General features: G+C 45.8%; 3 protein-coding genes across 3 annotated transcripts in view; 1 reads left to right on the forward strand and 2 right to left on the reverse strand.

Moving 5' to 3' along the window:
• DLEC1 (DLEC1 cilia and flagella associated protein) overlaps positions 1-10,937 on the forward strand; it is a gene marked incomplete at its 5' end in the record, with an annotated part of 43,989 nt that extends 33,052 nt beyond the window's left edge. Inside the window, 9 exons of the mRNA XM_082479759.1 lie at positions 799-933; positions 2,831-2,953; positions 3,741-3,835; positions 3,927-4,011; positions 4,538-4,738; positions 5,616-5,777; positions 6,716-6,869; positions 7,482-7,602; positions 9,743-10,937. Of these exons, the coding sequence (XP_082335885.1) occupies positions 799-933; positions 2,831-2,953; positions 3,741-3,835; positions 3,927-4,011; positions 4,538-4,738; positions 5,616-5,777; positions 6,716-6,869; positions 7,482-7,602; positions 9,743-9,866 (1,200 nt within the window). The 3' untranslated portion in view covers positions 9,867-10,937. The remainder of the gene's footprint in view (positions 1-798; positions 934-2,830; positions 2,954-3,740; positions 3,836-3,926; positions 4,012-4,537; positions 4,739-5,615; positions 5,778-6,715; positions 6,870-7,481; positions 7,603-9,742) is intronic.
• A 153-nt stretch (positions 10,938-11,090) lies between these two features.
• Positions 11,091-22,999, reverse strand: ACAA1 (acetyl-CoA acyltransferase 1; the record flags this gene model as incomplete). The annotated part of the gene is made up of 12 exons (XM_082479493.1): positions 11,091-12,047; positions 13,055-13,200; positions 14,011-14,066; positions 14,615-14,794; positions 14,894-15,084; positions 16,972-17,052; positions 17,471-17,569; positions 19,759-19,801; positions 20,261-20,340; positions 21,182-21,239; positions 21,536-21,629; positions 22,787-22,999. 12 exons carry the CDS (start codon positions 22,997-22,999, stop codon positions 11,972-11,974), a joined length of 1,317 nt encoding a protein of 438 aa, XP_082335619.1. The 3' UTR covers positions 11,091-11,971.
• Positions 23,000-23,882: 883 nt separating this feature from the next.
• LOC309668900 (mitogen-activated protein kinase kinase kinase 3-like) overlaps positions 23,883-27,247 on the reverse strand; it is an 82,445-nt gene continuing 79,080 nt past the window's right edge. The window contains exon 17 of the mRNA XM_082479441.1: positions 23,883-26,526. Within this exon, the coding sequence (XP_082335567.1) occupies positions 26,298-26,526 (229 nt within the window). The 3' untranslated portion in view covers positions 23,883-26,297. The remainder of the gene's footprint in view (positions 26,527-27,247) is intronic.

The raw sequence follows: 27,247 nt of genomic DNA on the forward strand, positions 1-27,247 counted from the left end.
CTTTTTAGCTTCTCCTTTTCTTAAAGTTGATAAATAAGCTGATACGATACTTTTTAAAATACTGTCATTGACAAACTAATGCCATTTTTACATGAAAGACTTAAGATAACTAAAACTCCTCAATATGGGTCTACTTTTCTCATGGGTGCTTTATGGTGTCGATCTGTGCTGTAGTCAGGGAGCAGAATCTGACCTGCTAAGTTCAAATTGCAGCTAATGTTTTGGAGGTATTTATCCCAGTGCCAAACTTACTTTGGTTACTCTGTTAGAATATGGTAACATCTATTACACATGAAGTTTGATTATGATATGGCAATTTACTGTCTTGAAGGGCTGGGAGTGACAGGAAGAAAGTATCATACAGGATATGTATAATTCTCTGGCAAAAGCTTTACAGAAAAGGTATTAAAATCACCTTTTCTCTGTTTCAGCTTGGAAGGCATAGTTGTTTTGAGTACACCACTAAACTTTCTTGTGCAACAAGGGAAAGTTGTTGCCCTAGAGTGCTGGTTTGTATAATGGGCCAGAGATGTTACAGTTGAGCACTTCTCGTGGCAGAACAAGACTCAAGCATGCACTTTTCCCAAGGGGTTTGGGAGCAGTTTCAGGAGAGCAAACCTATGCATGAAAAAATTAATGTACAGGACGCATCCACATGTCCAGTTTTTCTGCCAGAAAGAAAGAAACTGAAGCTGGCCATACTTACTGACTAGTGCAGCAGTTCCCTGTACACTTCACTTGCATTCCTCCTTTGCTGCGTAAGACTTTTAACCATTCCCCGCCCTTGTGTCCCTGCAGTCTTCAGACACCAACAGTGAAGAGGAGGAAATCATCACTCAAGAACCTACAATCCAGAAAATTGTCTCTGTACTTATACGACCTCACGAAGGGGTTCCTGCAGATAACCCCTACTCCATTACTCCAAGACAGATAGTAAGCTTTTACATTTTCTTTGTGCTTAGATTTAGCATATTTTCTGCAGGACAGAGGAGGCAGAGGAGGAGGAGGAGGAGGTAGCTTTGGTTTGGGGTAGAGACTACTAAACAGTGAAACAGTAGGCTGGGAGGCTTTGGGATGTTGAAGATGATCATAAGAAGAGTTTGCAAAGTTAACACTAAAAATAAAGTGTCTTACCTACATTTGAGCAGTTAACTGATGAATGGAATTCAGTGTTTGCTTATACTAGGCTCTCTAGAGTGGCATCTCTGGTCTTCTCACTTGGGTTTCCTCGGTGAAATGTGCGGTATTAGGTGGGAGGCATCCAGCCTGGAGCTTTGGAAGCATGTTATTTAACCAGGGTAGACTTGCTAAGTAGACGTGGCAGAACTGGAAAGCAGGGTGCCAGGAAAGGAGTGCTCTGTAGAGAACTCTTCGGAATAAGCAGTTGTAACCCACAGTACTTCAAAAGTAACTGGTGCAAACAGGGGTCACAGTGTCACAATTCCTTAGGACTAAGATAAAGCAAAGACAGCACTGGAAAGATCTAACTATGAGTGACAGGGATGCCCAAAACATCAGTGTGTCAATTTTGATTCTTAGATCAAGTTTTTTGCCAAAGGGTTTCAGTTACAAATTTGAGCTGAAGATTACATAAAAGAAATCAGTACAGAAATGGCATCTCAGAGCAATGAAGCCTCCAGTCAGCTCTGGGGGACTGAGGCTGAGAGAGCTCAGATAAACAAGTGCCGCTTTGTGGAGGCAGCTTGGGTGTAGCCAGCAGCGAGCTCAGCCCACGTGGAATGGATGTTATGCCTATGGAGCCATTCAGGTATTCCTCTGCAGAAATGCTCTCTGTTTTTCTGCTGTGACTCCAGGAAGGTCTCTTGGCTCAGGTGTTGTGTAGCACAGCTGGACAGACCTGGCTCAAATCCATGGCTGAGCAACTAAGTTATCTATGACCACAATGCACAGACCCTGCAGTGTTGTAGGACATGATAGAGCTTACTAGCTCTGCTCTGGCCCTGCTAGACCTTAGGCAGAGCCTCCTCACCACTCTGAGCAGGGAACGCGGTGCAAGGAGAGCTGAGCTAGTTTTGCTTCTACAGAACTTAGGTCCAGCAAGACCAAACATCTCACCCTGTGATCACATGAAATCAGGGAGTTTGCGTCTGCACAGCACTAGCCTGAAAGCAGTACATGCCACATGGCTCCTGAGCTTACAAACTCAGCTAGACTTGAATTGGCTCTGTAGGGAGGTGGCAAAGGTTTTTCTGCAGCTATAGTAGGGTTTAATCATAACTTGCATATGTTTCTGCAGCAATAGCAGGATTTAACCATAATGTGCATAATGCACCTAAAGAAAGCAGAATCTACTCAACCTGTAAATCCCAGAAAATCGACTGTAGCTGGCCAGTGCATGTGATTACATTCTCTGCTGTCATGCAAAATAAAAAAATAGCCAAGAGTAAACTGAACCATAAAATACTCTTAATTCACACTTGCAACTCTTCAAAACATGTTTCTTGTATCTGTGAGTGCTGTCAGTTGTGGGAGAATCATCTGAGTTAGCCATGGAGTAAGAGTGGCCAGAACTGGGGATTTTTAAAAACAAACAGGTATGTACGTCTGTTTGTGTACTAAGGGAGTTGGTCTGTGACTGTGCTTAAACTCTGTTGATGCTAAAGTGTGGCTACGCTGATATTTGCAGCTGAAATAATTAAGTCAGTTTTGTTGTCGCATGTTGTCATTTCAGTGCAAGCCTGAGCGTAGCCCATCCCCAGGAGATTTCGTGCTGCTTATGCAACTCATTTTTAGCAGCTGAGCGCGGAGAACGCTTGTGCAATCCCCCTGCAGCTCCCTGCGCTGCTAAACGGTTGTCTCCCAACTGCAGGTGGTTCCAGGAGGTGGCAGTATCTCCGTTTGCATCTCCTTCACCCCACGCGTCCTGCCAGAGGCCGTGCCTGAAGTGCAGTGTGAAGGGTTTGCGCTGGGTTTCATGAGCCTAGACGACGAGGTAAACTGACCATCGCAGCAAGCCTTAAGATGACTAGAAAATAATCGTTTCCCTTCCTGTAATTTATGTACGGGCTGCCGTGTACCTGGCCAGTCTGTATAAACAGTCCTGTTCCTGCTACCCTGTACATCCTTCCTTAACCAGGGTTGTTCGTTTGTTACATTTGTCTTTTAGCTTGGAAGCATTCGGGGGTGGGAATGCCGCCATCTTCTCACATTGTCTGGTGCAGTAGACCCCAGACAAAAGCCCAGGGTTTTGAAATGCTATCACAACATCAGGTTTTATTGATAACAATAGTTAACAATGGGACCGAGACTCAGGACTGCTGAGTTCTGTTCCTGGCTCTGCATCCACCTTCCTGTGTGAATTTAGACAGCATATCTCTCCTCTGGGAAACTTCCTCTTCAACAACTGCAAGTGCAGCTCACAGGCTAATGTGAGGCTTGAATAGTGTTTTATGAATTGCTCTGCAACTCTCTGACATGAATCATTGCAAAGGTGCAAAGTATAATGAATGAATGATAATAGAATATTTAATAAAAACTTCCCTAATGTTTCTGACTCGTCAAGGAAGAAACATCTGCATCTGTATTAACCACAGCCATCTGGAGTTCAACTACTGCTTAGCTTTTGCTGTTCGTTGCGTGTTGCCATCATGTCTTACAAACAGGCAATACACTGTCAACCAGAATCCCTTTTTGACTAACAGCCCCTCAGGCTAAAAGTAGGTCTTCAGGTTTTAGTGCCATCATTTTATAAATCACTTCTGTTTTCATTTTGTTGTCAGTTTGCAAAGACAGTGCCTAACAAAGTGCATCGCAGAGATGGCTATGAAGCTCCACAGTTACGAATAGACTTACAAGCTTTCGTAAGGCATGCTCTGTAAGTACCATCGCGCTGAGGGCTGCTGCGCTCGCAGAATGAATCAGCCCGGAGGGAAGGGCTCTGACCAGCTCTGATTCTTTACGCTCAGGTTAAAGGTAGACATGGATCATGCTGGAGGAATGGTGTTTTATTCAATGGCAAGTGATCTCATACCAGATCGGCCTCTGTTAGGGGTAAGTATTTCACTCATTGATGTATTCAGCTGGTTTATACTGCTGTGCTACTGTAAGAATTCAGAGCTGTATGCACATGGGTTTTAAAACGCATCTTTATTACCAGTAGCCTCCTGTTACAATTTTCTATATTGCACATAACAAGGTACAAAAGGACTACAAGTACTTATTAGCCAGGAATAAGCAAAGCTGAGCTCAGGCATCTTTCTCTTTCTTTGCAGAAGAGTTCATAAGTAGAAAAATAAGTACTTATTTTCAGGACATAAAGGTCTGATAGCAGCATGAGTCACTTAAAGTGGTGCGGTCAGTTTCTGTGACCCTCAACATTCAAAGACTTTTAAACTTTATTACATTATTTGTATTTTGGTTTTTTACTCAAAAAATTTAAAAAAACACAAGCAGAAAATACTGGGTTGCTCTGGGGTAAACTCCTTCAGATCCCTGGTGGTGCTGAATGACCAGACAGACTATCACAAAGCTCTCAAGGGAGTTAAAACTAACCAGTTTTGAATCATTTCTCCACCAGGTTTTGACAGATTCGGTAATGACTCAGAGTTTGAAACTCATCAATTGCACTAAGGTTCCTCTGTACTTCAGGCTCCTTCTGTCTACGCCCTTCAGCCTGTCCAGCACAGATCCCCAAAAGAGCACCAAAACATCCCACAGCAAGAAGGAGGAAAAAGAACAGCAACCGCAACTTGTACTTTATCCACAGCAAAACATGCTGGTAGGCTCAAAAATAATAATCCTGTGCCAGAATAGATAGTTTAGTAATTGGTGTGTTAGCATGGTCCGGATGAACCGCAAGAAAAACACAACCAGTATAGAAATGATCCAATTTCAGGGGAAATAGTGGTATATTAGCGAATGCTAATTACTGCCATTTTGCCTGCTATAATGCGGGTATTTTTCTACAGTGGCCGTGCTGTGCTTGTCTCATCAACTTTGACCTGTTGCAAACTCCTGCAGCAAACCCTGTGGCTTTTGGAGCTCACCTAAATCAATAGCCATATATATATGCTGGACAAATTGAAAGATTTCCAAAGACTGCAGTCCCTCATTTCCTTAAATTAGATGCAGGCAGTGCAAACAGAGAAAATTTAGTCCATTTTGGGTGTACACAATGACATTACAGGAAACAAAGTCCTGGAGTCAAGAATTAGCTAGGGTGCAAAGAATGAATAACATTTGCATTTTTGAAGTGTGCTTCTCATTTTTCAGTGTTCATTTTGACATGAGATACGCGTCTTAATTCTGCATGTGTGGGAGGAAAGAAGACTTATGTTTTTAAGTCAGCTTTGGGAATATGGTATTGGTAACCTCGGGAATTTAGAACCTTTGTCTCACTAGAGACTGTTTCTCCTGTGGTTCAGAGATCAGCTGTTCACCTTTACACTTCATCTCTGTGTACTGGATTCATAGGAAATAGCTGTGTTTTTTCTTTAATTATAATGCTTTGTTCCAGTGGGAATTTGGTTGCTGACATGACATCTTTGGGTTCCAGTGGGAAAATGTGTGCCTGGGCCTTTGAGTAGTGTTTACTTTGGATTTCCTGCACACAGTGTCTTCTTATGTGATGGTCATCTGAATTCCCCTTCCCACAGGTGAAAGTGTCATTCCATACAACTCTGGAGTTACTTACGTATCAACATTTGCCAGATACCCAGCTGCTTCCTGGATTCCAAGTGCTCCAGTTTGAGAACGGAGAGAGAAAGCTGAAGTTTAATCAAAATCTGGTCATTGAACATAGTAACAGCACTACCCAGGTAAGATCAGAACGAGATCTCTGGGCCCTGAGAAAGGGCTATGTTTTATCGGCACCTCTGACTCAGGGTGAATGTGCCTTAGGATTTACTTGGCTTTGAAATACAGCCACCTCTGGAGTCCCTACTGAGACTGCAGGTGACTCTCAGATGGACAGAGTGGTTTTGGGTCAGCAGCCTGGTGCTCGTACCCCAGCTCCTTGCACAGCGTGACGGCCTGGATGACACGGCTCAATCAAAGGGCAGCACGCCCCATCGCAGTATAACTCTCAACATCCTTCTGAGACATGGGGTCAGGACTGTCTCGGCGAACATGCCAGCAACTGAGTCACCAAGCACTGCCTCCTGCAGTACCCGAGGGCTTCTTGAAAGTCTCCTGAGTCTGTCTAACTCATGTGGTGTGGTCACAGCCCACACACATTTAAAGACCGATCTCTTCCAGATGGAAAGCTGTAAACCCACCACCACCGAGTCTTCAGCAGTTCTAGTACACTGCGGGCATATTTTTTTTCATCCCAGGTATTTCTGAGGACTGATCTGTGTAAGATCCAAGCACCATATCTAAGATACAGTCACTTTAATAATAATCTTGAGCAATCTGCACAAATCGAATGACTCACAGTGGACCATATACAGTCCTAAGGGATGACAAGATGCTGTAATGTCTGCATCTCCACAGAAAACCCTAATAACAAATCAGAATGTTCACTCCGTGTTACTTCATTAAGACCACAGTGTCTGGTTTGAAAACCTATCCCAAACCAGTGAAACAAGCAACAATGTAATTCACTCAAAGCTGTAGAATGGGGAATTAATATTACAAACGAACACAGAACAACTAAGTGCTTGAGGTAAGAATGATCCAGTTGTAGCAGATATTATTAAAGCCCTACAAAAATAAGGTGGGTTTTCTTCTCCTTTCCCTTTCTTCTGTTTTGCAGCTGGTCCCAGTGACTGCATACCTCACTGTTCCAGTTCTGGAGCTCTCTTGCAACACACTGGATTTCAAGACCTGCTTTGTTGAACAGACCAAGACTGAACATGTCTTCTTGTGCAACAGGAGTGGCTGTAGAAGTTACTGGACTGCTTTGCTGGGTATTCTGGTTTTGCAATTGGATTTCCTTGTTATATAGTTTCACTGTTCAGTGTTTTTCTTTAGAAAACTGCATGGACTCATTCAATATATAGAACATATATGATCATGTTGGCTGCAAACATATCAGGTCTGCTTCTGTTCTCACTTATGTGGGCTTTTTTTTTCTCCTTCTTTTTTTATTTTTTTTTTGACATCAGTGTATTCCTACTGATTTCAGCAGTTACTCCCAGTTTAACCAAAAGATTGAAGCACAACCCTCAGAGGTAGTGGACATGCTTTGCTCATTTATAATACAAGCCTAAGAGGCAACAAGAAGCAGCAGCTTCTCATGCATTCAGTTTGAGCTGGTGCCTAATGATGTTAACAACAGATGGATTTCAAAGGAAAGAAGATCAGGGCCTTGTTATTTTGATGTGGAGGCCATTGATCACTCCCCTGGATTAGAGGATGGAAACAGAAACCAGCAACATGCATAGAAAGCCTCTGATAATGCAAGACATGATTTATTAGTTGGCTAGTGAGGAGGTGCATTGTTTTGAGTGCCACATGTTGTACAAACTTATACAAAGGGTCTTGTATTGCTTTGTTTGATATTTGCCCCTCTACTGCAGATGAACAGGAAAGGTGTAACGACCTGAAAGTATTTTCTGTCTCCCCTACTAATGGCATTTTGGAGGCACGTGAAGGGGACGCACCTACCAAACAGATTTTGCAGATCAGCTTTACTGCAAGGTACAGTTAACAGGACTGAAATCTCGCTGTTCGTTATTCCCTGTCAAGCCCAGACTTATGGTGTGAGTAGTCACTGAAAGCTGAAAGCAACTCTGCTCTGTTCTTCTGTTATCAGGCTGCTTGTTTTGCTTCTAACACTTGCCAGTCCTGGCCTTCCAGCCAGCATGTCTTCCATATAGCCATGTTCCCTACACCCCTCCCTTATATGGGATTTCTTTTGGAATTGGCACGCAGAATTTCAAACTTTAGATTTACCCACTCAAAATCATGCTGTTCCAACAGTTAGCATGACACACTGATTATGTACCATGGGATAAAATCCCTTTCTTTAAGGCAGTGTCTTCAACAGTAAACAGTGCAGGGGCTGATACAACAGTTGAGTCCTTTATGCATCCAGCACTGTATTAGGACAGAGGGAGAAATGTATCTGGAGTAGTTCAGAATTCCAGTAAAGCAGCTGTTTGTCATTCAGGAAAGCGCAATGTCTTTTGCAGACATGCATTCACAGTTTCTCCTGATGAAGCAGATAGAGCAAAATGTTATTCCAGTGCAGTGATACAATTTGTTTTACCCTCACTGAACCTGGTGTAATGTTTAGCGTAACAGTCACGTTTATGTTTGATAAGAAAGAAAAAAAAAAATCAATGTATTTTGTTGCCTCTAGTCTCAATGTTTTCTACACAAGACAATGTGAGCTGCAGGCTCAGGTGACAGCAAAAAACAGAAGAAAGCAGATGAAAATTACTTTCTTAGTCCTATAAACATCTAATATTGTCCTAATTATGTTTCTGGACATCTTATCATAACCTTTTGTCAAGGCTAGAAATTAGTTGTGAATGGAAGAGGCAATGACCCAAAGCCTTTAATGTCTTTGCTCTAATTAGGGAGATGCAACTCATGTAGGAAAATTCAACTTCCATTACAAACTATTTTCTTGGAAGTTATCACGTGGTGCCAGAAAGTTTCAGACAGACAAGTCTATCCCGGTGATTTTGGTGAACGGTGAACACTGCTGACAGGGACGTTTCAAGAAGCAAACTACAGCTGACACGTTACTGTCCAACTTCAGGCTCCCTGGAACACGCCTTGAGATCGCAATCACTGGAGCCACTGAAAACTCAGTGGGATGAGGCCTTGAGCAGCTGCACAGGGCAGCGTGGTGGACCAGAGACCTCCCAAGGCTCCTGCCCGCCTAAATTTTTCTGGAGTGATTATGAATATGCCTGAAGCACTTCTTTTTGTCTGACAGATACACTAATTAGCGTGCCTGAAAGTACCAGAAAGCAAAGATGCTGCTGTCTAGCAGCCAGCTCATCTGTTCAGCTCCAGACGACGAATTCCCAACACAGCAGAGCTCAGGATCAGTATGGCATTAGTAAATAATGATATACAAGGTGTGAGGTGATTTTAATAATTCACCTCCCTAAAGCAGTGGTCTTCCTGCAGGGGAATTTTGCATGAGAAGTGAAAAATAAAAGTTGTCTGGCAGAACACGCTCTTGCCTCAGGCCCTTACGACAGCCGTCCCTTAGACGAAGAGAAGCCCTTCAGATGCAGAGTCTCAGGAGTGTCGGGCAGCGTTAGCCTTAGGCGAGTTATGCTGCAAGACTTCCACTTAGCGCAAGGGATACAACTACACACGCTGTTAAGTTTTTTAATGTTAATTTACCACCTGGACTACGTTGACTGCCCCTTGTCTTAAGGGAGTTGACAGAAACTTTTGCATTTCAAACTTTGTCTGTCACAGGGGTGAGTTTTCACATCAAGGCAGTGCAGGCATTTGCTCCCAAACACTAGCCCCCAGCAGAGCATCATTTTATTTATTTAACTAAAATAGAATTTCACAAGTAGGAAGGCACTCAAGTTCTTCTTTCAAACATGAAGTTAATAATCCAGTGTCTGTCCTTCACATACAGACTGGACCATTCTTTTCAAACATCCCCTATGGAGCTGTGGGACGTGATGCTATGAAGCGAGATTGCCACCCACTGACTCCACACTAACGTTAGAGACCAGTGCTTGTGACTAGGAGCAGTCTGTGTCTTGGGCCACCATTTCCTCCACAAATTAACTAATCTCACCCTTAAACACAGAATTGCATCTAAACTGTAGCTGACCTGTCTTTTCCCTCTGCATTTTAGGAGCAACACTGAATATGAAACTACCGTGACTGTTACTGGAATGCTGGGAGAGAAGCCTTGCAAACTACACATCAGGGGACAAGGAACATACGATGGGAAGTATGAAGACCTGTATTTAATTTAAGCAAGACAACGTGAGACATGTCAAGGTAAAGGGTTGGATGCAGATGTGCCATCAGTTGAGCCTGTGTTTTCATCTACTTCAGTATTTTAATATGGACTGGAATTTTAGCAGAATGAAATTTTAAGTTATGAGGAAAAAAAGCTCACGGTACTTTAAAGAAAAGTATCATAATCTCATTCTGTGCTCTTACTTTTATTGCTGTGATAAGATTACCATTACCCACAGAACCAGGCTCTGCAAAATAATCGGTTTTAAATCGCAAAGCAGCTATGGTAACAGCTAGGCCAAAACCCTTTGCGTATCACAGTCTGCCTCAAATTACAATTAAAGACTGTTCTTACCTTAAAAAGCAGCTTTTGTTTTCCCTTGTTTATTTGTTTGACATTGAAATGGACATTGACACGTAATAAAAGCAAGAATTAGTGAACAGGCCAGCGTTCCCCTGGCTGTTCTCTCAGTGCTTTAGATGAAAAGGGGAAGCGCCAACTTTCCCTGGACTCCTTGGAAAACTACCAACCTGCATGTTTCATCATGCTTGGGTATTGAGAGCATCCCCTTCAGCTACAGAGGGAGGAACCTTCCGCCTTTTAATTCTTTCCCCCCACATGGTTCCCATTTACTCACACTTCTCTTTAAATGTTTTTAGTATTACTTTAGCTAAAGGTCACTGAAATTCCCACTTCTGAGCCTGTTAAGTTTTCCACTCCCATCATAAAAAGGTTTTTGTTAAAGGCAGTGTGTGTGGGGAGGAGGAGGCTGCAATCCACACTGGAGAACAAAGGATGCACAACAGCTGCCTTCTGCCTAGTTTAAGAGAGACCTGTACTAGCACTGAGAACCCGTTATACACAGTAACCTCAGCGTGAAAAAATGACCCTCAAAAGATGCTAATGCACCTCTAAAGAATTTAATCTTTTTTTGCTTTAAAATACAGCATTTGTGATTGCCTAGTGAGTGAGACAGGCTACAGAATAAGAATGTGAGAATATAAATCTCTCTCTCTAGCTAATCATGACCTTCACCTAGCAATCATAAAAAAAAAAAAAAAAAATTGCATTATTAAGTGCCAAAATAAGAGCCAGGACAAAAAAACTTCAGTCTGTGTTACAAATTTAAACTTTTCTAACATGTCAAAGACTACAAGTACATTTCTTGTTCAAGCCTTCCGAGTTCAGTGATCTGATGATTCCTCATAAGAGGAAGAACAGATAAGGGAGACAGATACGAGATGAAACATGTATTTTGCTCATGTTCATGTAGTGCCCACAGTAAGAGAATGCTGAAATCTGTTTTGTGTTAAGGCAAGTAAATATTATTAAGTATAAGCTTGTCTTCTAAGTTAGAGTCACACAAGCTGATCATCAGAGATATAAAGGTGGAATGACCTCCTTCAAATTCCTTTTTCTAGCAAATCATCAAAATCTTTCTGTTCAGACACCTCAACAGTTTGTTTGCTCCCAAGTAAATTACCTTCTGGTCCTTCCACTTTCCTCCACCAGAGGCTTCAGAGCAGCTTAGTTGAAAGTAGAAAGCTACAGCACATCCTCCAGCATGGGGACAATTTAAGACATAACCAACTTATGACTTGGACAGGACAGATGTATCTGTAAAGGTGTTGAATCTCTGCACTGCTTTGAAAACGAGCTGTTCTAGAGTTCCTGCAAGATGGTGAAGTCTTTTAAGAAAACCCTGGAAAAGCCTTTTCATGTGCAGTGTCTTTTTCATTTTGAGCAACCGCTTTAGACAATTTGTCATACAAAAATACTGTACCATGAATTACTTCTCTCTGATATTATTCACAGAATAAAGGAATCAATTAGATTAGAAATATTCATTCATAATGCCACACAAGGGCCTGTAGTTGAACTTCAGATGAACTCATTTCTCTCCTCATGTCAGGACGCTTTTTAAGCAAATGCCAGTTTTACATTTTCCCACCTGCTTAATAGATCTGTAGAGTTTATTCTGCTTCCCAATTTGTGCCTATAATTTGTAGATCTAGTAATGAATCCCTGAATCCACTTGATTTCACAGTGCAAATCATTTGCTATTACCAGCAAAGGCAGAGGATTAGCTGATGCGTAGTTTTGTCAATATGCTGGAGTTTAGTTCCCTGGATACTCAAACACTGCTGCAGCACCCATGCCAGTTCCAATGCACATTGATACAACCCCGTATGCTCTGAAACGAAAGAACATATGGAAATAAGAAAAAGATAGATCAGATTTAGATCATCTGAGGAAAAAAAAAGAATAAATTTGAGCTACCCACTGCTCTCCTGCTGTGTGTCACCAAGAGATTCTAACTCTAGAGCAGGTCCTGGTGCCCTGGAGATTTTACAGGGTGTTGTTTGCAGAGCACGTGGACACATGTTCCTCTGGCTGCTTTCTGGACAGGAGCAGTGCACTAGAAGCAAGCTCACCTTGGCCACCTGCCTCAGACATACTAGCAGCGAGGTCAAGCCAGGAGAACTGCTTTGATTCAGATGGGTTGAGGAAGAAACTCTTCCCTTCCTGCCTCCTACTGCTGCCCTTCATAAGGCTTTGCTATACAGAAGTTCAAGGAAAATCTGGATAGTCAGATGATGTGCCGTAGGATTTGTGGTAAAACAGAGCAGAAAGCCTGATTTTGGAGGAAGTTCTTCCACTTCAGTCTGAGGTGGTTTATTGTACCTGCCCGATTTGCCTAGCGTTTAACAGCTCATCATCACTGTTACCCTCCCCTCTAGGCCAGGGCAGAGCTCACCCCAAGGGGTAGTGCAGGGACACTGGATGTGCCAGCCCCCAAGGCAGCGGTGACAGAGCCAGCCAGCAGCAGCGACCGGGTCCCTTCCACCTGTCAGGAAGAGCCCGAGCCCTGGGACAAAACTGTCACAAAGCTGAACGCAGCTCAACCTTGCAGAGCTGCCAGACCACCACCTCTGACACCTGACTTGCTGCTCTAACGCTGCATGGTAGAGCTGTCTACTCCAGGGCCTCGCACCACCACAGAACAGGAGAGACTCTGCATTCGTGTGCAGCAAGACGTTACACAGCCCTCCGTTAAGAGAACCATCAGAAATTCACGTTCAAAGCTCACAAAAGGGTGGAGAAAGCTTAACCCAACCTGATGGTTACTTCTGAGGCTACATTCCCTACATACACGTAAGGCATTAAGGCTAATACCTAATCCCGTTCCTCAGTGCTCACCTTTTCCCTCTGCGCTTCAATTCATTGAGCAAAGTGACAACTTGACGAGTACCAGTACAGCCCAGTGGGTGCCCCAGTGCTATTGCTCCTCCCAGAGGGTTGACTTTCTCCATGGGAATACCCAGCTTTTCAACACAGTACACAGCCTAAAAGAAAGAAAGAATGGTTTCATGGCGACACTCTGACCTCTGTTAACTCTCAGCTTGCCTGCAACAGAGAGCTAAGAGGACTGGAGAAGACTGGTGATCTCATCTGCATATAAACAGGGACAACAAACTATCCCAGGCAGCTCTAGGGGCTTCAAGAGATCTATGCTCAAAGTGAATTTAACTCAAACTATGCTTGTTACTACACAAACTCCACATCATTGCGTCAGCTGCACTTGAAGTATTAAACAGTTAGTACTTGGAAGCCCGACTCCAGCTAGACCATGTTTCCCAGTGGCAAGGAGTGGAGCCGCATTACAGATCCAAAGCAAAAAGTGAGCTAAGCCTATCGACTTCATCTCAAACTGAGCCCACGTACTTCCTGCAAGGACTGTCATAAGTTTGCAAAAGACACAGTACTGAAGTTTCTTCCACTAAGGACCTCCAAATTGGTGAGTGCAACACATTGACGCTGACACCACCCGATAACAAATTACAGCCCTTGTGAAACAGAAATTTTGCAAGTTTGTATGAGGATACGATAGTAAAGATTACATTCTTATTTGGTGGACATATCACAGAATGTTTTTCTGTTGTGTTGGGGTTTTTTTTTAATATTAAGCTGTATAAGCAATGCCCCACTTATTTTTATTTGAAGGAAAGGGAAAACAGTCTGTGCATGTTATTAACATTTGTCTGAAGGTGTAGTATGTGGAACAAGTTCAAATCCTCACTTGGGGACCAAGCTGGAACACACTCAGTTACCAAGGAATGTAGGAACGTAGGAACTCAAACAGGACCATCACTCACCTGGCTTGCGAAGGCTTCGTTAATTTCATATATATCAATGTCATTCAGAGTCAGACCTACAGTTCAGAAAAGCTGGAATTTAAAAGGAGGTAGTTTTGCCTTACGACTACAGCAAAGAGAATAATTCACTTAAAGCCTCCCTTTATGAATTCTAGTTCTACTCCACTAATGACAGTAAGAGGGGGACCTTGGCTCCCTGTGGGGTATCTATACTTGTACGCCTGTTTATGTATAACAATACCTAAAGATCATAAAATGTCACAGTCCATGGTATTGCATCACTGAGTTTGCCAAGTTTCCTTAGATGAAATGTGACTGCTTTGCAAGGGGATTAAATATTGAAGGGTATTTCGAGACTAAAAGATAAAACTACAGGTGAGCCTCCCATCACAGCAATGACAGGTAGACACAACAATAATCATCAGCTATAAAAGCTATTTAACCTGATAAATACAATACGGATCTCTTTTAAGGTTTTGAATTTAAGTTCACTGTTCCTATGGCTCATAGCTGCACGTGCTAGAACAGTATAATCTCAAATTTCAGTCCACAGAGTCTGATTTGCCTTGTGCTGAACACTGTATGAATGACAAGGGGTTCCTACCTGCCTTCTCCACAGCTACAGGGATCGCGTAGGCTGGTCCTATGCCCATAATGTCGGGTGGGACTCCAACTACAGCAAAGGACCTCAACACCCCCAGGACCGGGAGTCCCAGTTGTGCTGCTTTCGAGCGTTTTGCCAGGAGAACAGCAGCTGCTCCATCACTGACCTGGCTGGCATTACCTGTTGGAAGAGATCTATTAACACCTTTTTTGCCCGAGCATGTTCTATTACATGGCAGGTAAACCACAGGAACACCACAGATTTAACAACGGAGCTGACCTGCTGTAGTGCTACCATCCTCTTTGAAGGCAGGCTTCAGCTTTGCCAAGCCCTCCAGAGTCGTGGAGGGCCTAATCCCTTCATCTTGGTGCACGGTAATTGTGTTTTGGTTGCCCTGATTATCTAGAACAGTGGTCTTCACTGGAACAATCTCAGTTTTAAAGAGTCCCATCTGCTGAGCTTTTGCTGCTCTGTTAAAGAAGAGTATAAAAGGTTAAAATATTCTGGAGGTGAACTGCAAGAGAACTAATGTCAAGGAAACCAGTTAGTAAGAGAATAAGGTGTGACTTGGTACACGGGTATATCATCACTGAGCAGTGGACAAGACAGGCAAATACTTATTTCCATCCATGGGAAGACAAACACCTTACCTCTACAGCACAGGAAATATCTCACTAACATTATGAGTATTTCACCCCAAACCCGGGTCACAGGATCACACACTTCTGAGCAAGATCCCCATTCTGTTCCCATCAAGACCTTTGTGACTGACTGATCACCACCAGCCCACCGCACGAAGTTGTATTTGTCCAGTGGTACAGTCACATCACAACTGTAAGAAAATAAATTAATCCTGATGTTCAACCACCAATTCTTATTCCTGAGTTTAAACAGGGCAAGTAAGCTAAGCCTCCGCACAATGCTAATAATTTCAGACAAGTTAAGGAAAGGCTAGTTTCACTTATTCCTGGTTTTGTCCTACTACAGACAAGTTGAGCTTTAGACCACAGACTTAAGGTACTATCTTCCAGCATTTAAATGTAACCTTTCAACCCAAAATGACTGTTATTTATGTTGCATAGTTGGAACTAGTTGTGACTACATAGAAGGGTATCACTTAATTTAGCAGTAAAGGTGCAGTGAAGATAGGGTCTAGTCCCTGAGAAAGCAGCATTAGCAGTAGGGAACTGACATGACCAGACTGATGTAAATAAGCAGAATGCAATTAGCTAAATTAGAATTAGCTCAGGGCACATAGTGTTAATCTTTCATAGAACAAAGTAGTTAAAAGCCTCCACAGCAGAGCCGATTTAGAAGATTTACCTTCCAGCAGCAGAGCACCCTTTACAGGGAATACAAATTGGAGACTGAAAGCTTGTTTCACCCCCTCATCACTTTATATTTTTACTAATAAAATGAAAATATTTAATGCTCCCAGGTAACCGAGAGTTAGAGCAAAGTGCTGAAGGACAGATCAGTAGCTCTGCAGACATCCTGAGACCGAGGCCAGAAAATCACCCCTTTCCTCATGTGAGAGGCGAGGATCGTGTTCACATACCCTTTTGCGTTATCAATGTCAGTGAGAAAGGCTGGCATGCCAAGTTCCCTAGAAGCAGGGCCAGAATTTAAAGGTTAACTGGCCTGTGCAGTGGCTTCCTGTATTAGATAAGTAATTGGACCGGGGCGATGCTTAAACAGAGCTCCGAAAAGTTAGTTTAACTCTTCAACAGCAGCAACGTGAACATACCGCCTGCCACTGGACTGCCAGTACAGCCCCATGGATTCCAGGGGTCGGTTTATTTTGGCAGCAATTTAACCTAAGAGGAAGGTTATCAGAGGCAGAATTGGACTCACTTGCCAAACACCTGCAGGGAAGACAAGCCACTCTTCTCATAAGCCCGGCAGTTCTCTAGAAACAGCTACATTGAAATATTCCCTCTTAGGAAAGGTTCCTTCTGCTGCCGCTCCCTCGTTCAGTTTCAAGTGATACTGAGCCAAAGCCACTATGAAAATATTGAACTATACACTCGTTTCAGAAACATCATGGAGGCTCCATCGTTTGGATGCTGAAAAGCACAGGGGCACTCACTGCTGAAGGCTCGCACGCCTGGTGATCCGTGTGCAGGATTAGTCACACAATCCCCAGTACAGCTCTGGACTCGGGTTTCCTTACCACACAACCTGGGATGTGCACTGGTCTTCGCTCTGACCATCTCAACCTTCTTTACTCACTATTAAGGTTTGGAAGGCAACACAATGGCTGCGCTTAACCCCTCTTGGGAAGTAGCAATGCATTTTTTAATCTGTATTTATTCCTTAACTAAAAGGATTAAAGAAAAAAAAAAAAAAGCCTTTACTTTTGTTGGGAAGCCAAGGCAAAGGCATCTTGCTTCTTTCGGGAAACTCCAAACTTCTCTGCCACATTTTCTGAGGTTATTCTGGGGAAAACAACATCACAGAGTCAATCCAATGACACAGCTAACGGAGGTGCAATCAGCTTCTACTAAGACAACACAAGGTACAAGCATTGGCTTTAGTCTCAAAGCAAACTGCTGCCTTCTCAACCTACAACTGCTTGGCAGCAGCAGATCCTGAATCAAATTCAGAGCCAAAACAAGGTTCAAATCCACTCTCAAGTTTTTGCTCATTAAGGCATTGAGCTTAAGACGTAAGACAAGAGAATCTTTCATCAGAGCTGCTGATCTTCCACTCATTTCACACAATGAACCCTCTACCACGACCTAGAAGGATGATGACACATGCAGATCCAAGCTCACCGCGTTCAGATTGATTTCAGTCACGGGGGTGACAGACCATTGAGAAAACCCTTAAACTTTGGGAAGAGGAACCACTTACCCCATAGGAATAAGGCAATCTCGAGCTTTGCTGTTTTCCATCATACTGGAACTGATATCACCAGGGTTACCTGTATTTCTGAGGGACATCGTTTCCACACTAAACACAAGAAAAATTTGAATTGCTACCAGTGCTTTCATACTGTATTTGTGGTAAAAGCTCAATTAAGACTGATCAAAACTCAGTATTTGACAACACACTCTCCTATTACCCTAGACAAAAACACAGCTGATGATTAAGAACTGGCTGAAGCAGAAGCTCTTCAATCATCAATACAAGAATTACCACGGAATGAAAACAGATTGCTAGATTAAATTGGTCCTTGGATACCAATGTCAACAGTTAATTTCTCGTTTCCACAGCTAGGAAGAAATCGTTAATGATTCTGGCATTTTTGTCCTCAAACATAACGAGAAGTCTAAGGTTCTAGGACTGGAGTTTCCAGCAAGATTGTCAACAGCCATAAAAACGTCACTTACAGGTTAAGAACTAGTTGGCAGTATAACAAGAAAAGTATTAAGCAAACCACAACAGAGACTTCAGTGAATTATGCTGTTTGCATTTCACAACACAGAATTTAAGACATGGATCACAGAGGCTGCAGTCTTTTACCTACAAATAACAGATTGAAGATATCCAATTTTACTGCATAAATACATAGCCATCGCTTACAACCAGTCAGCTTTTGTAAAGTCAGTCCAGACCATGAAGCCTATGATGGCAAAAGGGTTTGAATTCTGCTTTGCATCACAGAAATACATTAATGAAAAGTAACAAAGAAAATATTTCTGGAAAATGCAAGACAAGCAGAAAATAAGGTTTCTCCCCAAGCAGCTTATAGTTTAAACTCCTGATAGCACTTAGCAACTCTAGCATGGGACACTGCATTACTTGACTTCAGCTGCACCTACTCCCAGTCAGAAGGTGTAGAATCAGCCTTTAAGTAAGATCAAACTGCAGCTACAGCATTTTGTGTTGTCATCCAGTATCACTCCACCTACAGAGTGGGCGAGTCTGCTCAGGGGAACTGCATGACTTGGGATAAACCCAGCTCACACGTGCCATTTGTAACGTGGGGTTTATGTCTTCATGGAGGACCCTGCAGGGTAGAGGCCAGAAAACTTCCCACAATGAAGCATGGTGGTTTGCGTATCCAAAGGCGCAAGCGCTGGATCCCAAACCCTTTGAGCCTTTCAGCACCTTTAAACGTATCATTTTGGTGGGCGCTGCCAAGCAACTTCTTGAAACAAATGTGTTAAAGCACATGAGTGAAAAACATCACATGCACGAGCATAAGCATTCCCTGTGAACACCAAGCGCGCAGCCTACATCAGAGGAACGTGCCCATCTTGCTGAGCTGTTTATTTCGCATCAGTCTAAGAAGGGCGTTCTCAGCAGCAGATCTTGTTCAACCAGGTATGTGCAGGTGTTGAGAAGTTGTAAATACAAATATTTCCCTAAGGGCTACCGGATGACTGCCTACAGTAATAATTCAAGAAAGACTCAGAGTTACCAAGGTAAAGAAAAAGAGAAACCCAATATTTCAGCCTCGGGATTACTGAATTATTTTTTTGCATTCGTCCTTCTGAAGTGAAAGTGTATGTGGTCACTAGTATTTCTCCAAAGCTAACCTAACATTTACTTAATCCTCTAAAAAATAAACACTTCTTATGATGTTAGGACTGAAGCAAAGAACAGCACGCCCATCCACTGCAGAAGAACATCTCCTGTGAGTCTGTAGAACAGTTATTAGCCTGGGTAGGACGTTAATTTCTTTATCCAAGATACCTGCTGGTTTTCTAAGACGCTAGTTAATTGGAGATTAGTTAAAAAGCTAATTATGGCAGGCTCTTTCAGGCTGCCAGAGCTCTGCACACAAGCGGTGTCCTACAGCAGGGCCAGAGGACCCTAATAAAATGGGCTTATTGCATGTTTGTAAGAGATACTCAGCCTCTTACTGCAATGCCAGCAGACATGTCACCAGGATGTTTCCACGAGAAAAGATTTTAAAGCACCCTCCCGCAGACCCTTTAAGATGACCCTATCTTCTGCAAAAGTACTCACAGGCCTCTGGAGATACATGGATTGCATCTGCAGCCACCACTTAAATTCAGGTCCTAATTTTAGAGTTTATTCACCCATTTGTCAAACGAGGACAGCGTCTACTTCCTTGGTGGGGACAGATCTGCTTGGAAGGGATTTCTAACTCCTCACACAAGAGCTATCGCGGAGGGACTGAGTGCTACTTTCAGGCAGCCTAAGCAAGCGTCGTAAAATGTCTTTCTTACCCACAGGCCAAGCCAATGTCATATGATCCATTTCGGATGCCACCTGCAACAGCAAAGCATAAACATTCTTACTATCATTAGGAGCAAAAGCACTTCCATTCCAGCTGCGGTTTCATGAACACCTGAGGCACTCACTACAGCCAAACGGGGCATTCTCTCCACCCCACCGCCTGACAGAACGTGAGCCAGGTCAAGGAGCTGGTGGGGCTGAAGACTAACCGTGACCTGATATGCAACCAAAGAAGACAGGAGGGACCCTTCTAGAAGCTGCCTGATGTGGAAGTCATGGTAGGACTCATCCTCAGAAAATCCAGTTACTTCTCTAGGGGTAAACTCGGCCACTCAAGGATATAAAAGCATTCAACCAACACCACATTGACAATTCCCAACAGCAGAAGGCACTATCGCTATTTTTACTGCTCAGAGAGATTTGAGGACAGGAGAAATGAGCACTTGGGGCGAGGTAGCCATCGACTCTGATCTGAGTGCCCATAACACTTACCAGCTATATTGATAATGGCCTGTAGCCCAGAGGAGCACTGCCGGTTCACGCTCGAGCACGGCACCGTCTCTGGAATACCACTAGAAAATAAGACAGCATTGGCAAAGGCTGTGATGAAAACTATGCAACAGAGCAAACCTCTAAAGAGAGCATTGAGCCACTTGATTAAACTTTAACCCTGAAATTCAAGACAGATCCCTTTATACACTTGCTGACCTATTTGGTCCTGCACCGAGAGAAAGCAAAGTTCACAGATAATTTCCACACTTGATTTGCAAGCGGTTCTGAGTGCTGTTTCCCCACAGGCCTGTCTTCAGAAGCTCCTCTCCTCTGTAAGCAGGACCTTTTTGTGTGCCTAGTTCCTGAGCTCTGATTTGGGCCAGAAATGCTGAAAGGCTCTGCAATATGCATAATGACTGGTGGGCTGTGTCTGCACCTCTCCAAAGCAGTGGCAGTACACTGATTTACAGAAGCAAACATCGCTTGGCAACAGACACCGGCTGAGATATTTAGAAGCTGGGATCCAGCTCAACACAAGCCATCGACCGCAATACTGGGAAATGAACAGAAAGACCTGAGACAACTCCATGGTTTCAAGCCCAGGTACAGCAGACAAACCGAGCCTTGCAGGACGGAGAAGCAGCAGGTGCAGCTGGGAGCCCACAAAACAAGACCTCCCCTGCTCAACACAGGCAGCACAAACAGATTAACCAGCCTCACCTCCACCTCCCTGTCCCTTTGCCAGCAGGGTTCTACAAACCCTGTCACGGTTCTCCAAATGGACAATCAAAGTCTAATTTCTAGGCAAAAGGTAATTTGCTGTAACTTCTTAGGAGGACACCAGCCTCATTGCAACCTCTGTCCCAGTGCTGCTCCGTCACCAAGGCCTGAGAAGGGGAAGAAGGAACCTGGAGAGTTTACCTTAGAAACTGTGCAATTCTTGCAATCAAAGCACCAGCTCCAGGCTGCAGCACGTTTCCTGAGTGCAAAGATACGATTCCAGTCAATCGGTTGCATTTCCCTCCCTATTCCCTGCAGGCATCCAAGGGATGTTGACATCACCGTGGCTTTGTACTATCCAGCACCCAGATCAGAGCCGCACCATTTGATAGAACAGTTGTGAAGGACACATGGATTTCAAAAACCTAAAGCTACATACTAACCCCTTCCAAACCCCTGACACTTCCAAGTGTCCCATGGGACACCAGGAGCAGCCTGTCCCAGAGAGCTACTCAGACCAGGAGTTTCAAGTCAGGATGGAGGTCGTTCACTCACCCACACAGATGTCTCCCAGGGCCTCAGGACGAAGATTGACATCTTGAAGGACAGCCGTCATAACGGCAGACAGCAGTTCGTCGGGTGTAGTATCCTAAAAGCACAGGGGATTAGCGCTACTTAACAAACACCAGAAACTGCCCTGTCGCCAGTTCACCCTCAGACTACTTCAGAGGGCTGCTGCACCACGCTCGGATAGCTTTACTCCACTCCTCAGCTCGTGATGGTTGTCGTTTTCCTATAAAAGCAGAATTATTCCACGTGGTTTTTACTCTGGGTGTCTTTCAAGCACTTAACACATGCTGCTTTCTTACCTACCTCCATTTCATATGAGCACACTTTGTAGGGCCTTCAGAGCCAAACGTGAGCTGTGTCACAAGACTTAGCAAGTGGAGCCTCTGAATTCGTTTGGTGAAAGAAACGTAGGTGATCCCGCAGCTGGTGGGAAGCCCCGCTGGCATGGCAAAACTTACTTTGAAGGATGACAAGTAACACGCATCCCTGGGGGCCATCCTGGCGCCGTGCTCTCACCTCAATCAGAGCCCCAGGTCTCTGCGCTTGCCACCCAGTGAGGAAAAGGGCTGCTCGGGAGAAGGGTGGCAGGTCCACAGAGCCCGGCAGGCAAGGGAGACATTGCTTTTCTAAGCAGTTGTTTTGACCACAGCAGGTAAACGCAGCGTGGTAGAGACCTACCCCAGGCTTTGAGGGGAGCCAGGAAACTCCTTGGTACCTTGGCTGGCTCTTTTGGGGACACCGGTGGTCCTGCTGCACCTGCGCCACACACTCCCGGCACCAAAACCCTCAGAAAACGCTGTGTTTGAGACCATCATAAAGCACAGCCCCGCTCCTGGCAGGCAGCGAGCAGGCTGGGGGTCTGGCAGTGGGCCAAGCAGGGGTGTTCCCATCTCCCTGGGGGTACTCGGTGCCTCTGGGGGGGCCTCAGCAGCAGAGGGGACCCCGACCCACCTGGGGGGGCCTCAGCGCCTGAGGGGACCCCGACCCACCCGGGGGGGGGGGGCTCAGCGCCTGAGGGGACCCCGACCCCACACTCTAAGGGGCCCTCAGTCCCTGAGGGGACCCCAAAATACCTGCGGGTGGGCCTCAGCGCCTGAAGGGACCCCGACCCCACACTCTGAGGGGACCTAAGCGTCTGGGGGGACCCGGCCCCGAGCGGGGGGCCGTAGTACCGCTGAGCCCCGCAGCAGCCCGGGAGGGGGCCGGGCGGGCAGGGCCTCCCGCCCCAGGCCGTACCTTGAAGCCTCCGCGCTTGGCGCGGCCGATGGCGGTCCTCCGCCCGTGTACCACCACTACGTCGTCGGGGCTGGCGGCCCGCGGCTCGGCCCCGGCACGACTCCCGCACGGCGCGGCCCGAAGGCCGGTCCCGGTCCCCGGGGGGGAAGCGACGAGGTGCCCCAGCACCAGCTGCACCCGCCGCATCGCCCCTCCACCCGGCGGCGCCGCCATCTTGTCACCGCCGGCGGCGGGGGAGGGGGCACGACGGGACACACCCCCTCATTTGCATGGCCCCGCCCCCGGCCCAACCCGGGGCTGAGCTCCCCGCGCGGAGGCGGAGAGGAAACGTTAATATAAAGACGCAAAATAAAAAATAAAGCAACAGGACAAAGGAAAGGAAAAAGAACAGGACAAAAGGAAACAGTACAAAAGAAAGGAAAGAAAAACAGATTAAAAGTTAATATTAAAATAAGTAAATTTAAAATAAATAATTACATTGATAAATAAAAAATAAATCAAAAATTAAAATTGAAAATATAAGAGGAGAAAAGTAGGAGAGAGGAGAAAAGTAAAGAAAATTAAAGAGAAAAGGTAAAGAAAAAAGAAATCAAGAAAAATAAAGTAGAAAGAAAATAACAAGAGTGAAGAAGAAAAATTTTCCTTTAGGCAATTTAAAGATAAAAATAAATAAATAAAAAGAAATTAAAAGGTTTTTAAAATCCAGCCCCGGTGTGGTTGGAGCACCTGAAGAAAGCGGGCCGCCAGGACAACGGGACGCGCAGAGCCGTAGGGTGTGAGAGCTGCTCAGATTCACTATTTCGAGTAAACCCCGGGAACCACCAGCTCCAGCCCTGCACTGTCACCCCCGGGGACAGTCACACCGGGTGTCCACTCGCCCCCGCACAGCCGCTGCCTGCTGGGACCAGTCCTGGGGCTGTACTGGTGTGCGGGGGACAGGAGATGCCCTGCTCCACACACCCCCGCCCCCCTCCCCCCCGAGAAAATAATTTCTCAATGGATACATGAGGACGCGGTGCCGATGCGGAATGCAGGGAAAGCCACCGGGCCCCACTGCCAGCCAAATACAATAAAAAAAAACAAACCAAAAAACAACTTTACATGGCATAATATTACATTCTCTTTTCCTAGTTCCATTCTGTACATCAGAACACTGCAAGGGTTTTAAAAAATAAAAAGGCAAAGGCACCTGAGGAGCGAGTCACACACACACGTGCACATGCACACACGCACGTGCACACGCACACGAGCGGCATCCATCCATGGGAGGATCTGGGGGCCCTGGGAGCGTTTTGGGGCAGCCGGGAACCCCTTTTTGCTCTCAAGGCTTTGGAAAGAAGGAAAAACACCCACCCACCAGCGAAGGGACGAGAAAATCAAAACCGATCAGATTCAATGAAAGAAAAAACAGCTTAAAAATGGTTGTTGGGGTTTTTTTTTAAGCTTTTTAACTTTTCTGACAAAGTCCTTCCCAACCAACACTGATTATTTTTGTTTTCTTGTGGTTTTTTTTTTTTTTTTCCATCCATCCCATATTACTGAACAGACAGATGGATTTGGTCCTATTCATAGAATAAATATCTTCATTCCCCCCCTGGAGGAAGGGGACGACTTTACCCCCCCCAGAGGAGAGCTGCCCATTACCACTGTGGTCACCGGTACCAACCCCCGGTGCTGTCCCACTGCTCCACGGGAGCCCAGCCTGGGTAGGAACTGGCCTCAGCAGCTTTGCAGGAAAGTTTATAGGGAATCCTTTTTGCTGTTTCTTTCAATTTGCCCTAACACTCCCAGTACTTTGTTTTCTTTAAATTGAATTAACTCAAATTTTTTGCTTCTCTTTTCAGAGCTACGGAGAAGAAAACGCTCCCACCACCACACCAGTGGTGAAATGTCTTGATCTCTTCCACGCAGAAGAATTCAAGGACGTGCGAAGTCACATGAACAACCAATTTCTCAATTTCCCCTTCAGTCCAAGCAACACTTTGCATTTTCAATTTAAAAAAAAAATATATTAAAATAAAGCTGTATTTGACACACTGTCTTGAAGCCGGCAATGCCCTGGTAACTGCTTATTTAACCCTTTACTGAGATGGGTGGAAATGGCTAATGCAGCAGGGAAGGGGGACGTTGGATGGTGCTATTAATTTGCCCAAAATAACCACGATCTGGTTAATTAATTACAATTAGCTTCCAGAGACTCTGTGCTTGCTCCCTGCCCAGGCTTCCCAGCAGAGTAGTGCTGGTCAAAGAGGCTGTAGCCCAATTCTGCTTTCAACTGGCCCATTTTCTCCTACAGCTTCAAATATAGAAGGAAGAAATCTGTTTCCTCGACTGATGCAGCTCTGCTCTCCCAGTCTGAGGCTTCATGGTCCTGCAGCTGCTCCCATGACACCACCACGGAGGTGACATCCCCCTTCCCTGCACCTGGGGCTGGTCTCATGAGTCATGGAGGAGAAGACACCCAGCCCTCGGCAGGGTCCACAGGCACCAGTCCTCTCTGCCTAATTTTAGGGACCTGCTTGGGTTTTATGGAGACCCACCGGGCTCCTCCTGCAGCTCCGCTTCCAAACACGTTGGCATCTCTCCAGTCCCAGCATAGCAGCATGGGCACAGGTCAGCAGGGCTATGGCCATGAGCAGAACTCTGATGGTTCCCAGCACAAACTGGCTGGTGCTCAGCCCTGCCCACCACAGGCATCAACAGCATTTCACCATCCCCCTGTGTGGCCCGTGGCAGAGGTCCCAGGCATCCGTCCATGCATGTACCCCGCAGAGACCTCCTGCGCCCCGAGAAGACCCTTCTTCAAAGACTCACACACACACGCGCACGCACACACACACACACACACACAGAGGCAAAGTCAACACAGCTGCTGCATCACTGCGCCCGACTCCGTGCTTTGTGCCGAGTTGAGCATCACTCCTTGATTGTAACCGCTTAAGGCACAGAACAGTATTAAACGCCGCCCCACTGGAGACGCTGGCTGGTCCCGCGACCTCCAGGAGGGTTCGGTCCCCTTGTGAACGGGACACCCGGGTCCCCCCGACTCTGCGGTCTGAGGATCATCTCCCTCCGGCTTGGTTGAAGCCTGTGTCTGTTCCCCTGCAAAAGCCGGTGATCGCCACCGAGCATCTTATTCCTCCGCTGCTTCTGGGGATGCTGCCAGCGTTGCTGTCATGCTGGGATGGAACAGATCCTATTTGCCGCACTTTCCCCAAGAGATAAGTAACACAGCGAGGGGGGGAAGCGACCTCAGCATTGCTGGCGGCAAGAAGGTTACTTGGTCCAAGGCCAGCACCCGCACAGTCCGGGAAATCCCTCGCTCTGAATTCCCGGTGCCGAAGATCCCGAGCGCAGCTTGGAAATCCAACAACGCAGCCGAGTGCTGAGCAAGAAGGGACCTGCGGGGGCCACCGCCAGGACAGAGGTCTGAACCGCGGAGTGCAAAAGACCGCGGATCTGGCGGCCGTCCCCCTCCCGCCGGCGTTTCCCCATCCCCACTGCCAGGGGCTCAGAGCCCACAGTTGACGAAGGGATGTCTCAGCAGGTCCTCGGCCGTCGGCCTCCGCTTCTCCTCCACGAAGATCTGCTTGAGGAAGTTGCGGCAGGAGTTCGAGACGCCATCGGGGAGCTGGGGGTTGGTCGGCTGGGTGGCGATTTTAAAAATAGCTGCCATGGCTTCGAACTCTGCCCACGGTGGCTTCTCCGTTAACATCTCCACCACGGTGCAGGCCACGCTCCTGCAACAACGCCAAGCACGCAGGGGTGAGACAGCAGGTAAGGGACTGGGGTGGCTGTGCACTTGAAGTCTAATTGGCTCTAGGATTGCACCTCCCGGAACGGACTGCACAGGCAGCAAACCCCTGTGAGAGATGGGTGCAGGTCTCCAGTACACATGGACCTCTGAAACTTGCTGTTCACACTGGTCCTCAGCACAGCGCTCTCCACTCCCACTAGCAAGAGCAAACTTGCAAGCCTTGCCCTAAAGCTGGTCTCTCTTCTGCCTATGGTAACTGGCAGATATGAAGTTTCAGAAAAGCATGTGAGAGACCTTATTGGAGTATGCCCTGAAGGAAAACCCAGGGACAAGATTAGACACCACAGTTTCAGCAATAGCACACAGGTCCCCAGGAAGCTGAGCCAGAACGAATAGTGTTCACCTACATCTGACTTCATCTCAGATGTGCATCTGAGAAGCACATCAGGTGAGCAGAAAGGAGCCTGAGAGGTTTCCCTGTGCATGCTGAGGAGCCCCCGTCTCAGCAGGGACCCTTCTCTGCCACCTCCACTTAAAAAATTGACCGCCCCCATCAGCCAAAGCAGACAGTGCAGGGCTTCCTGCTAAGGACTCCCCTAGGTTTCCCCTGAGGCTTCCAGCGGAGGGACCAGTTTTTGTTGACCCTACTTTCCTTGGGCACCCAACAGAAAGCATCACTGGGAAAATAGGGCTTCCTCCCCATT

Source organism: Vanellus vanellus, assembly GCF_965231255.1.
Source record: "Vanellus vanellus genome assembly, chromosome: 2".
Classification (NCBI taxonomy): domain Eukaryota; kingdom Metazoa; phylum Chordata; class Aves; order Charadriiformes; family Charadriidae; genus Vanellus; species Vanellus vanellus.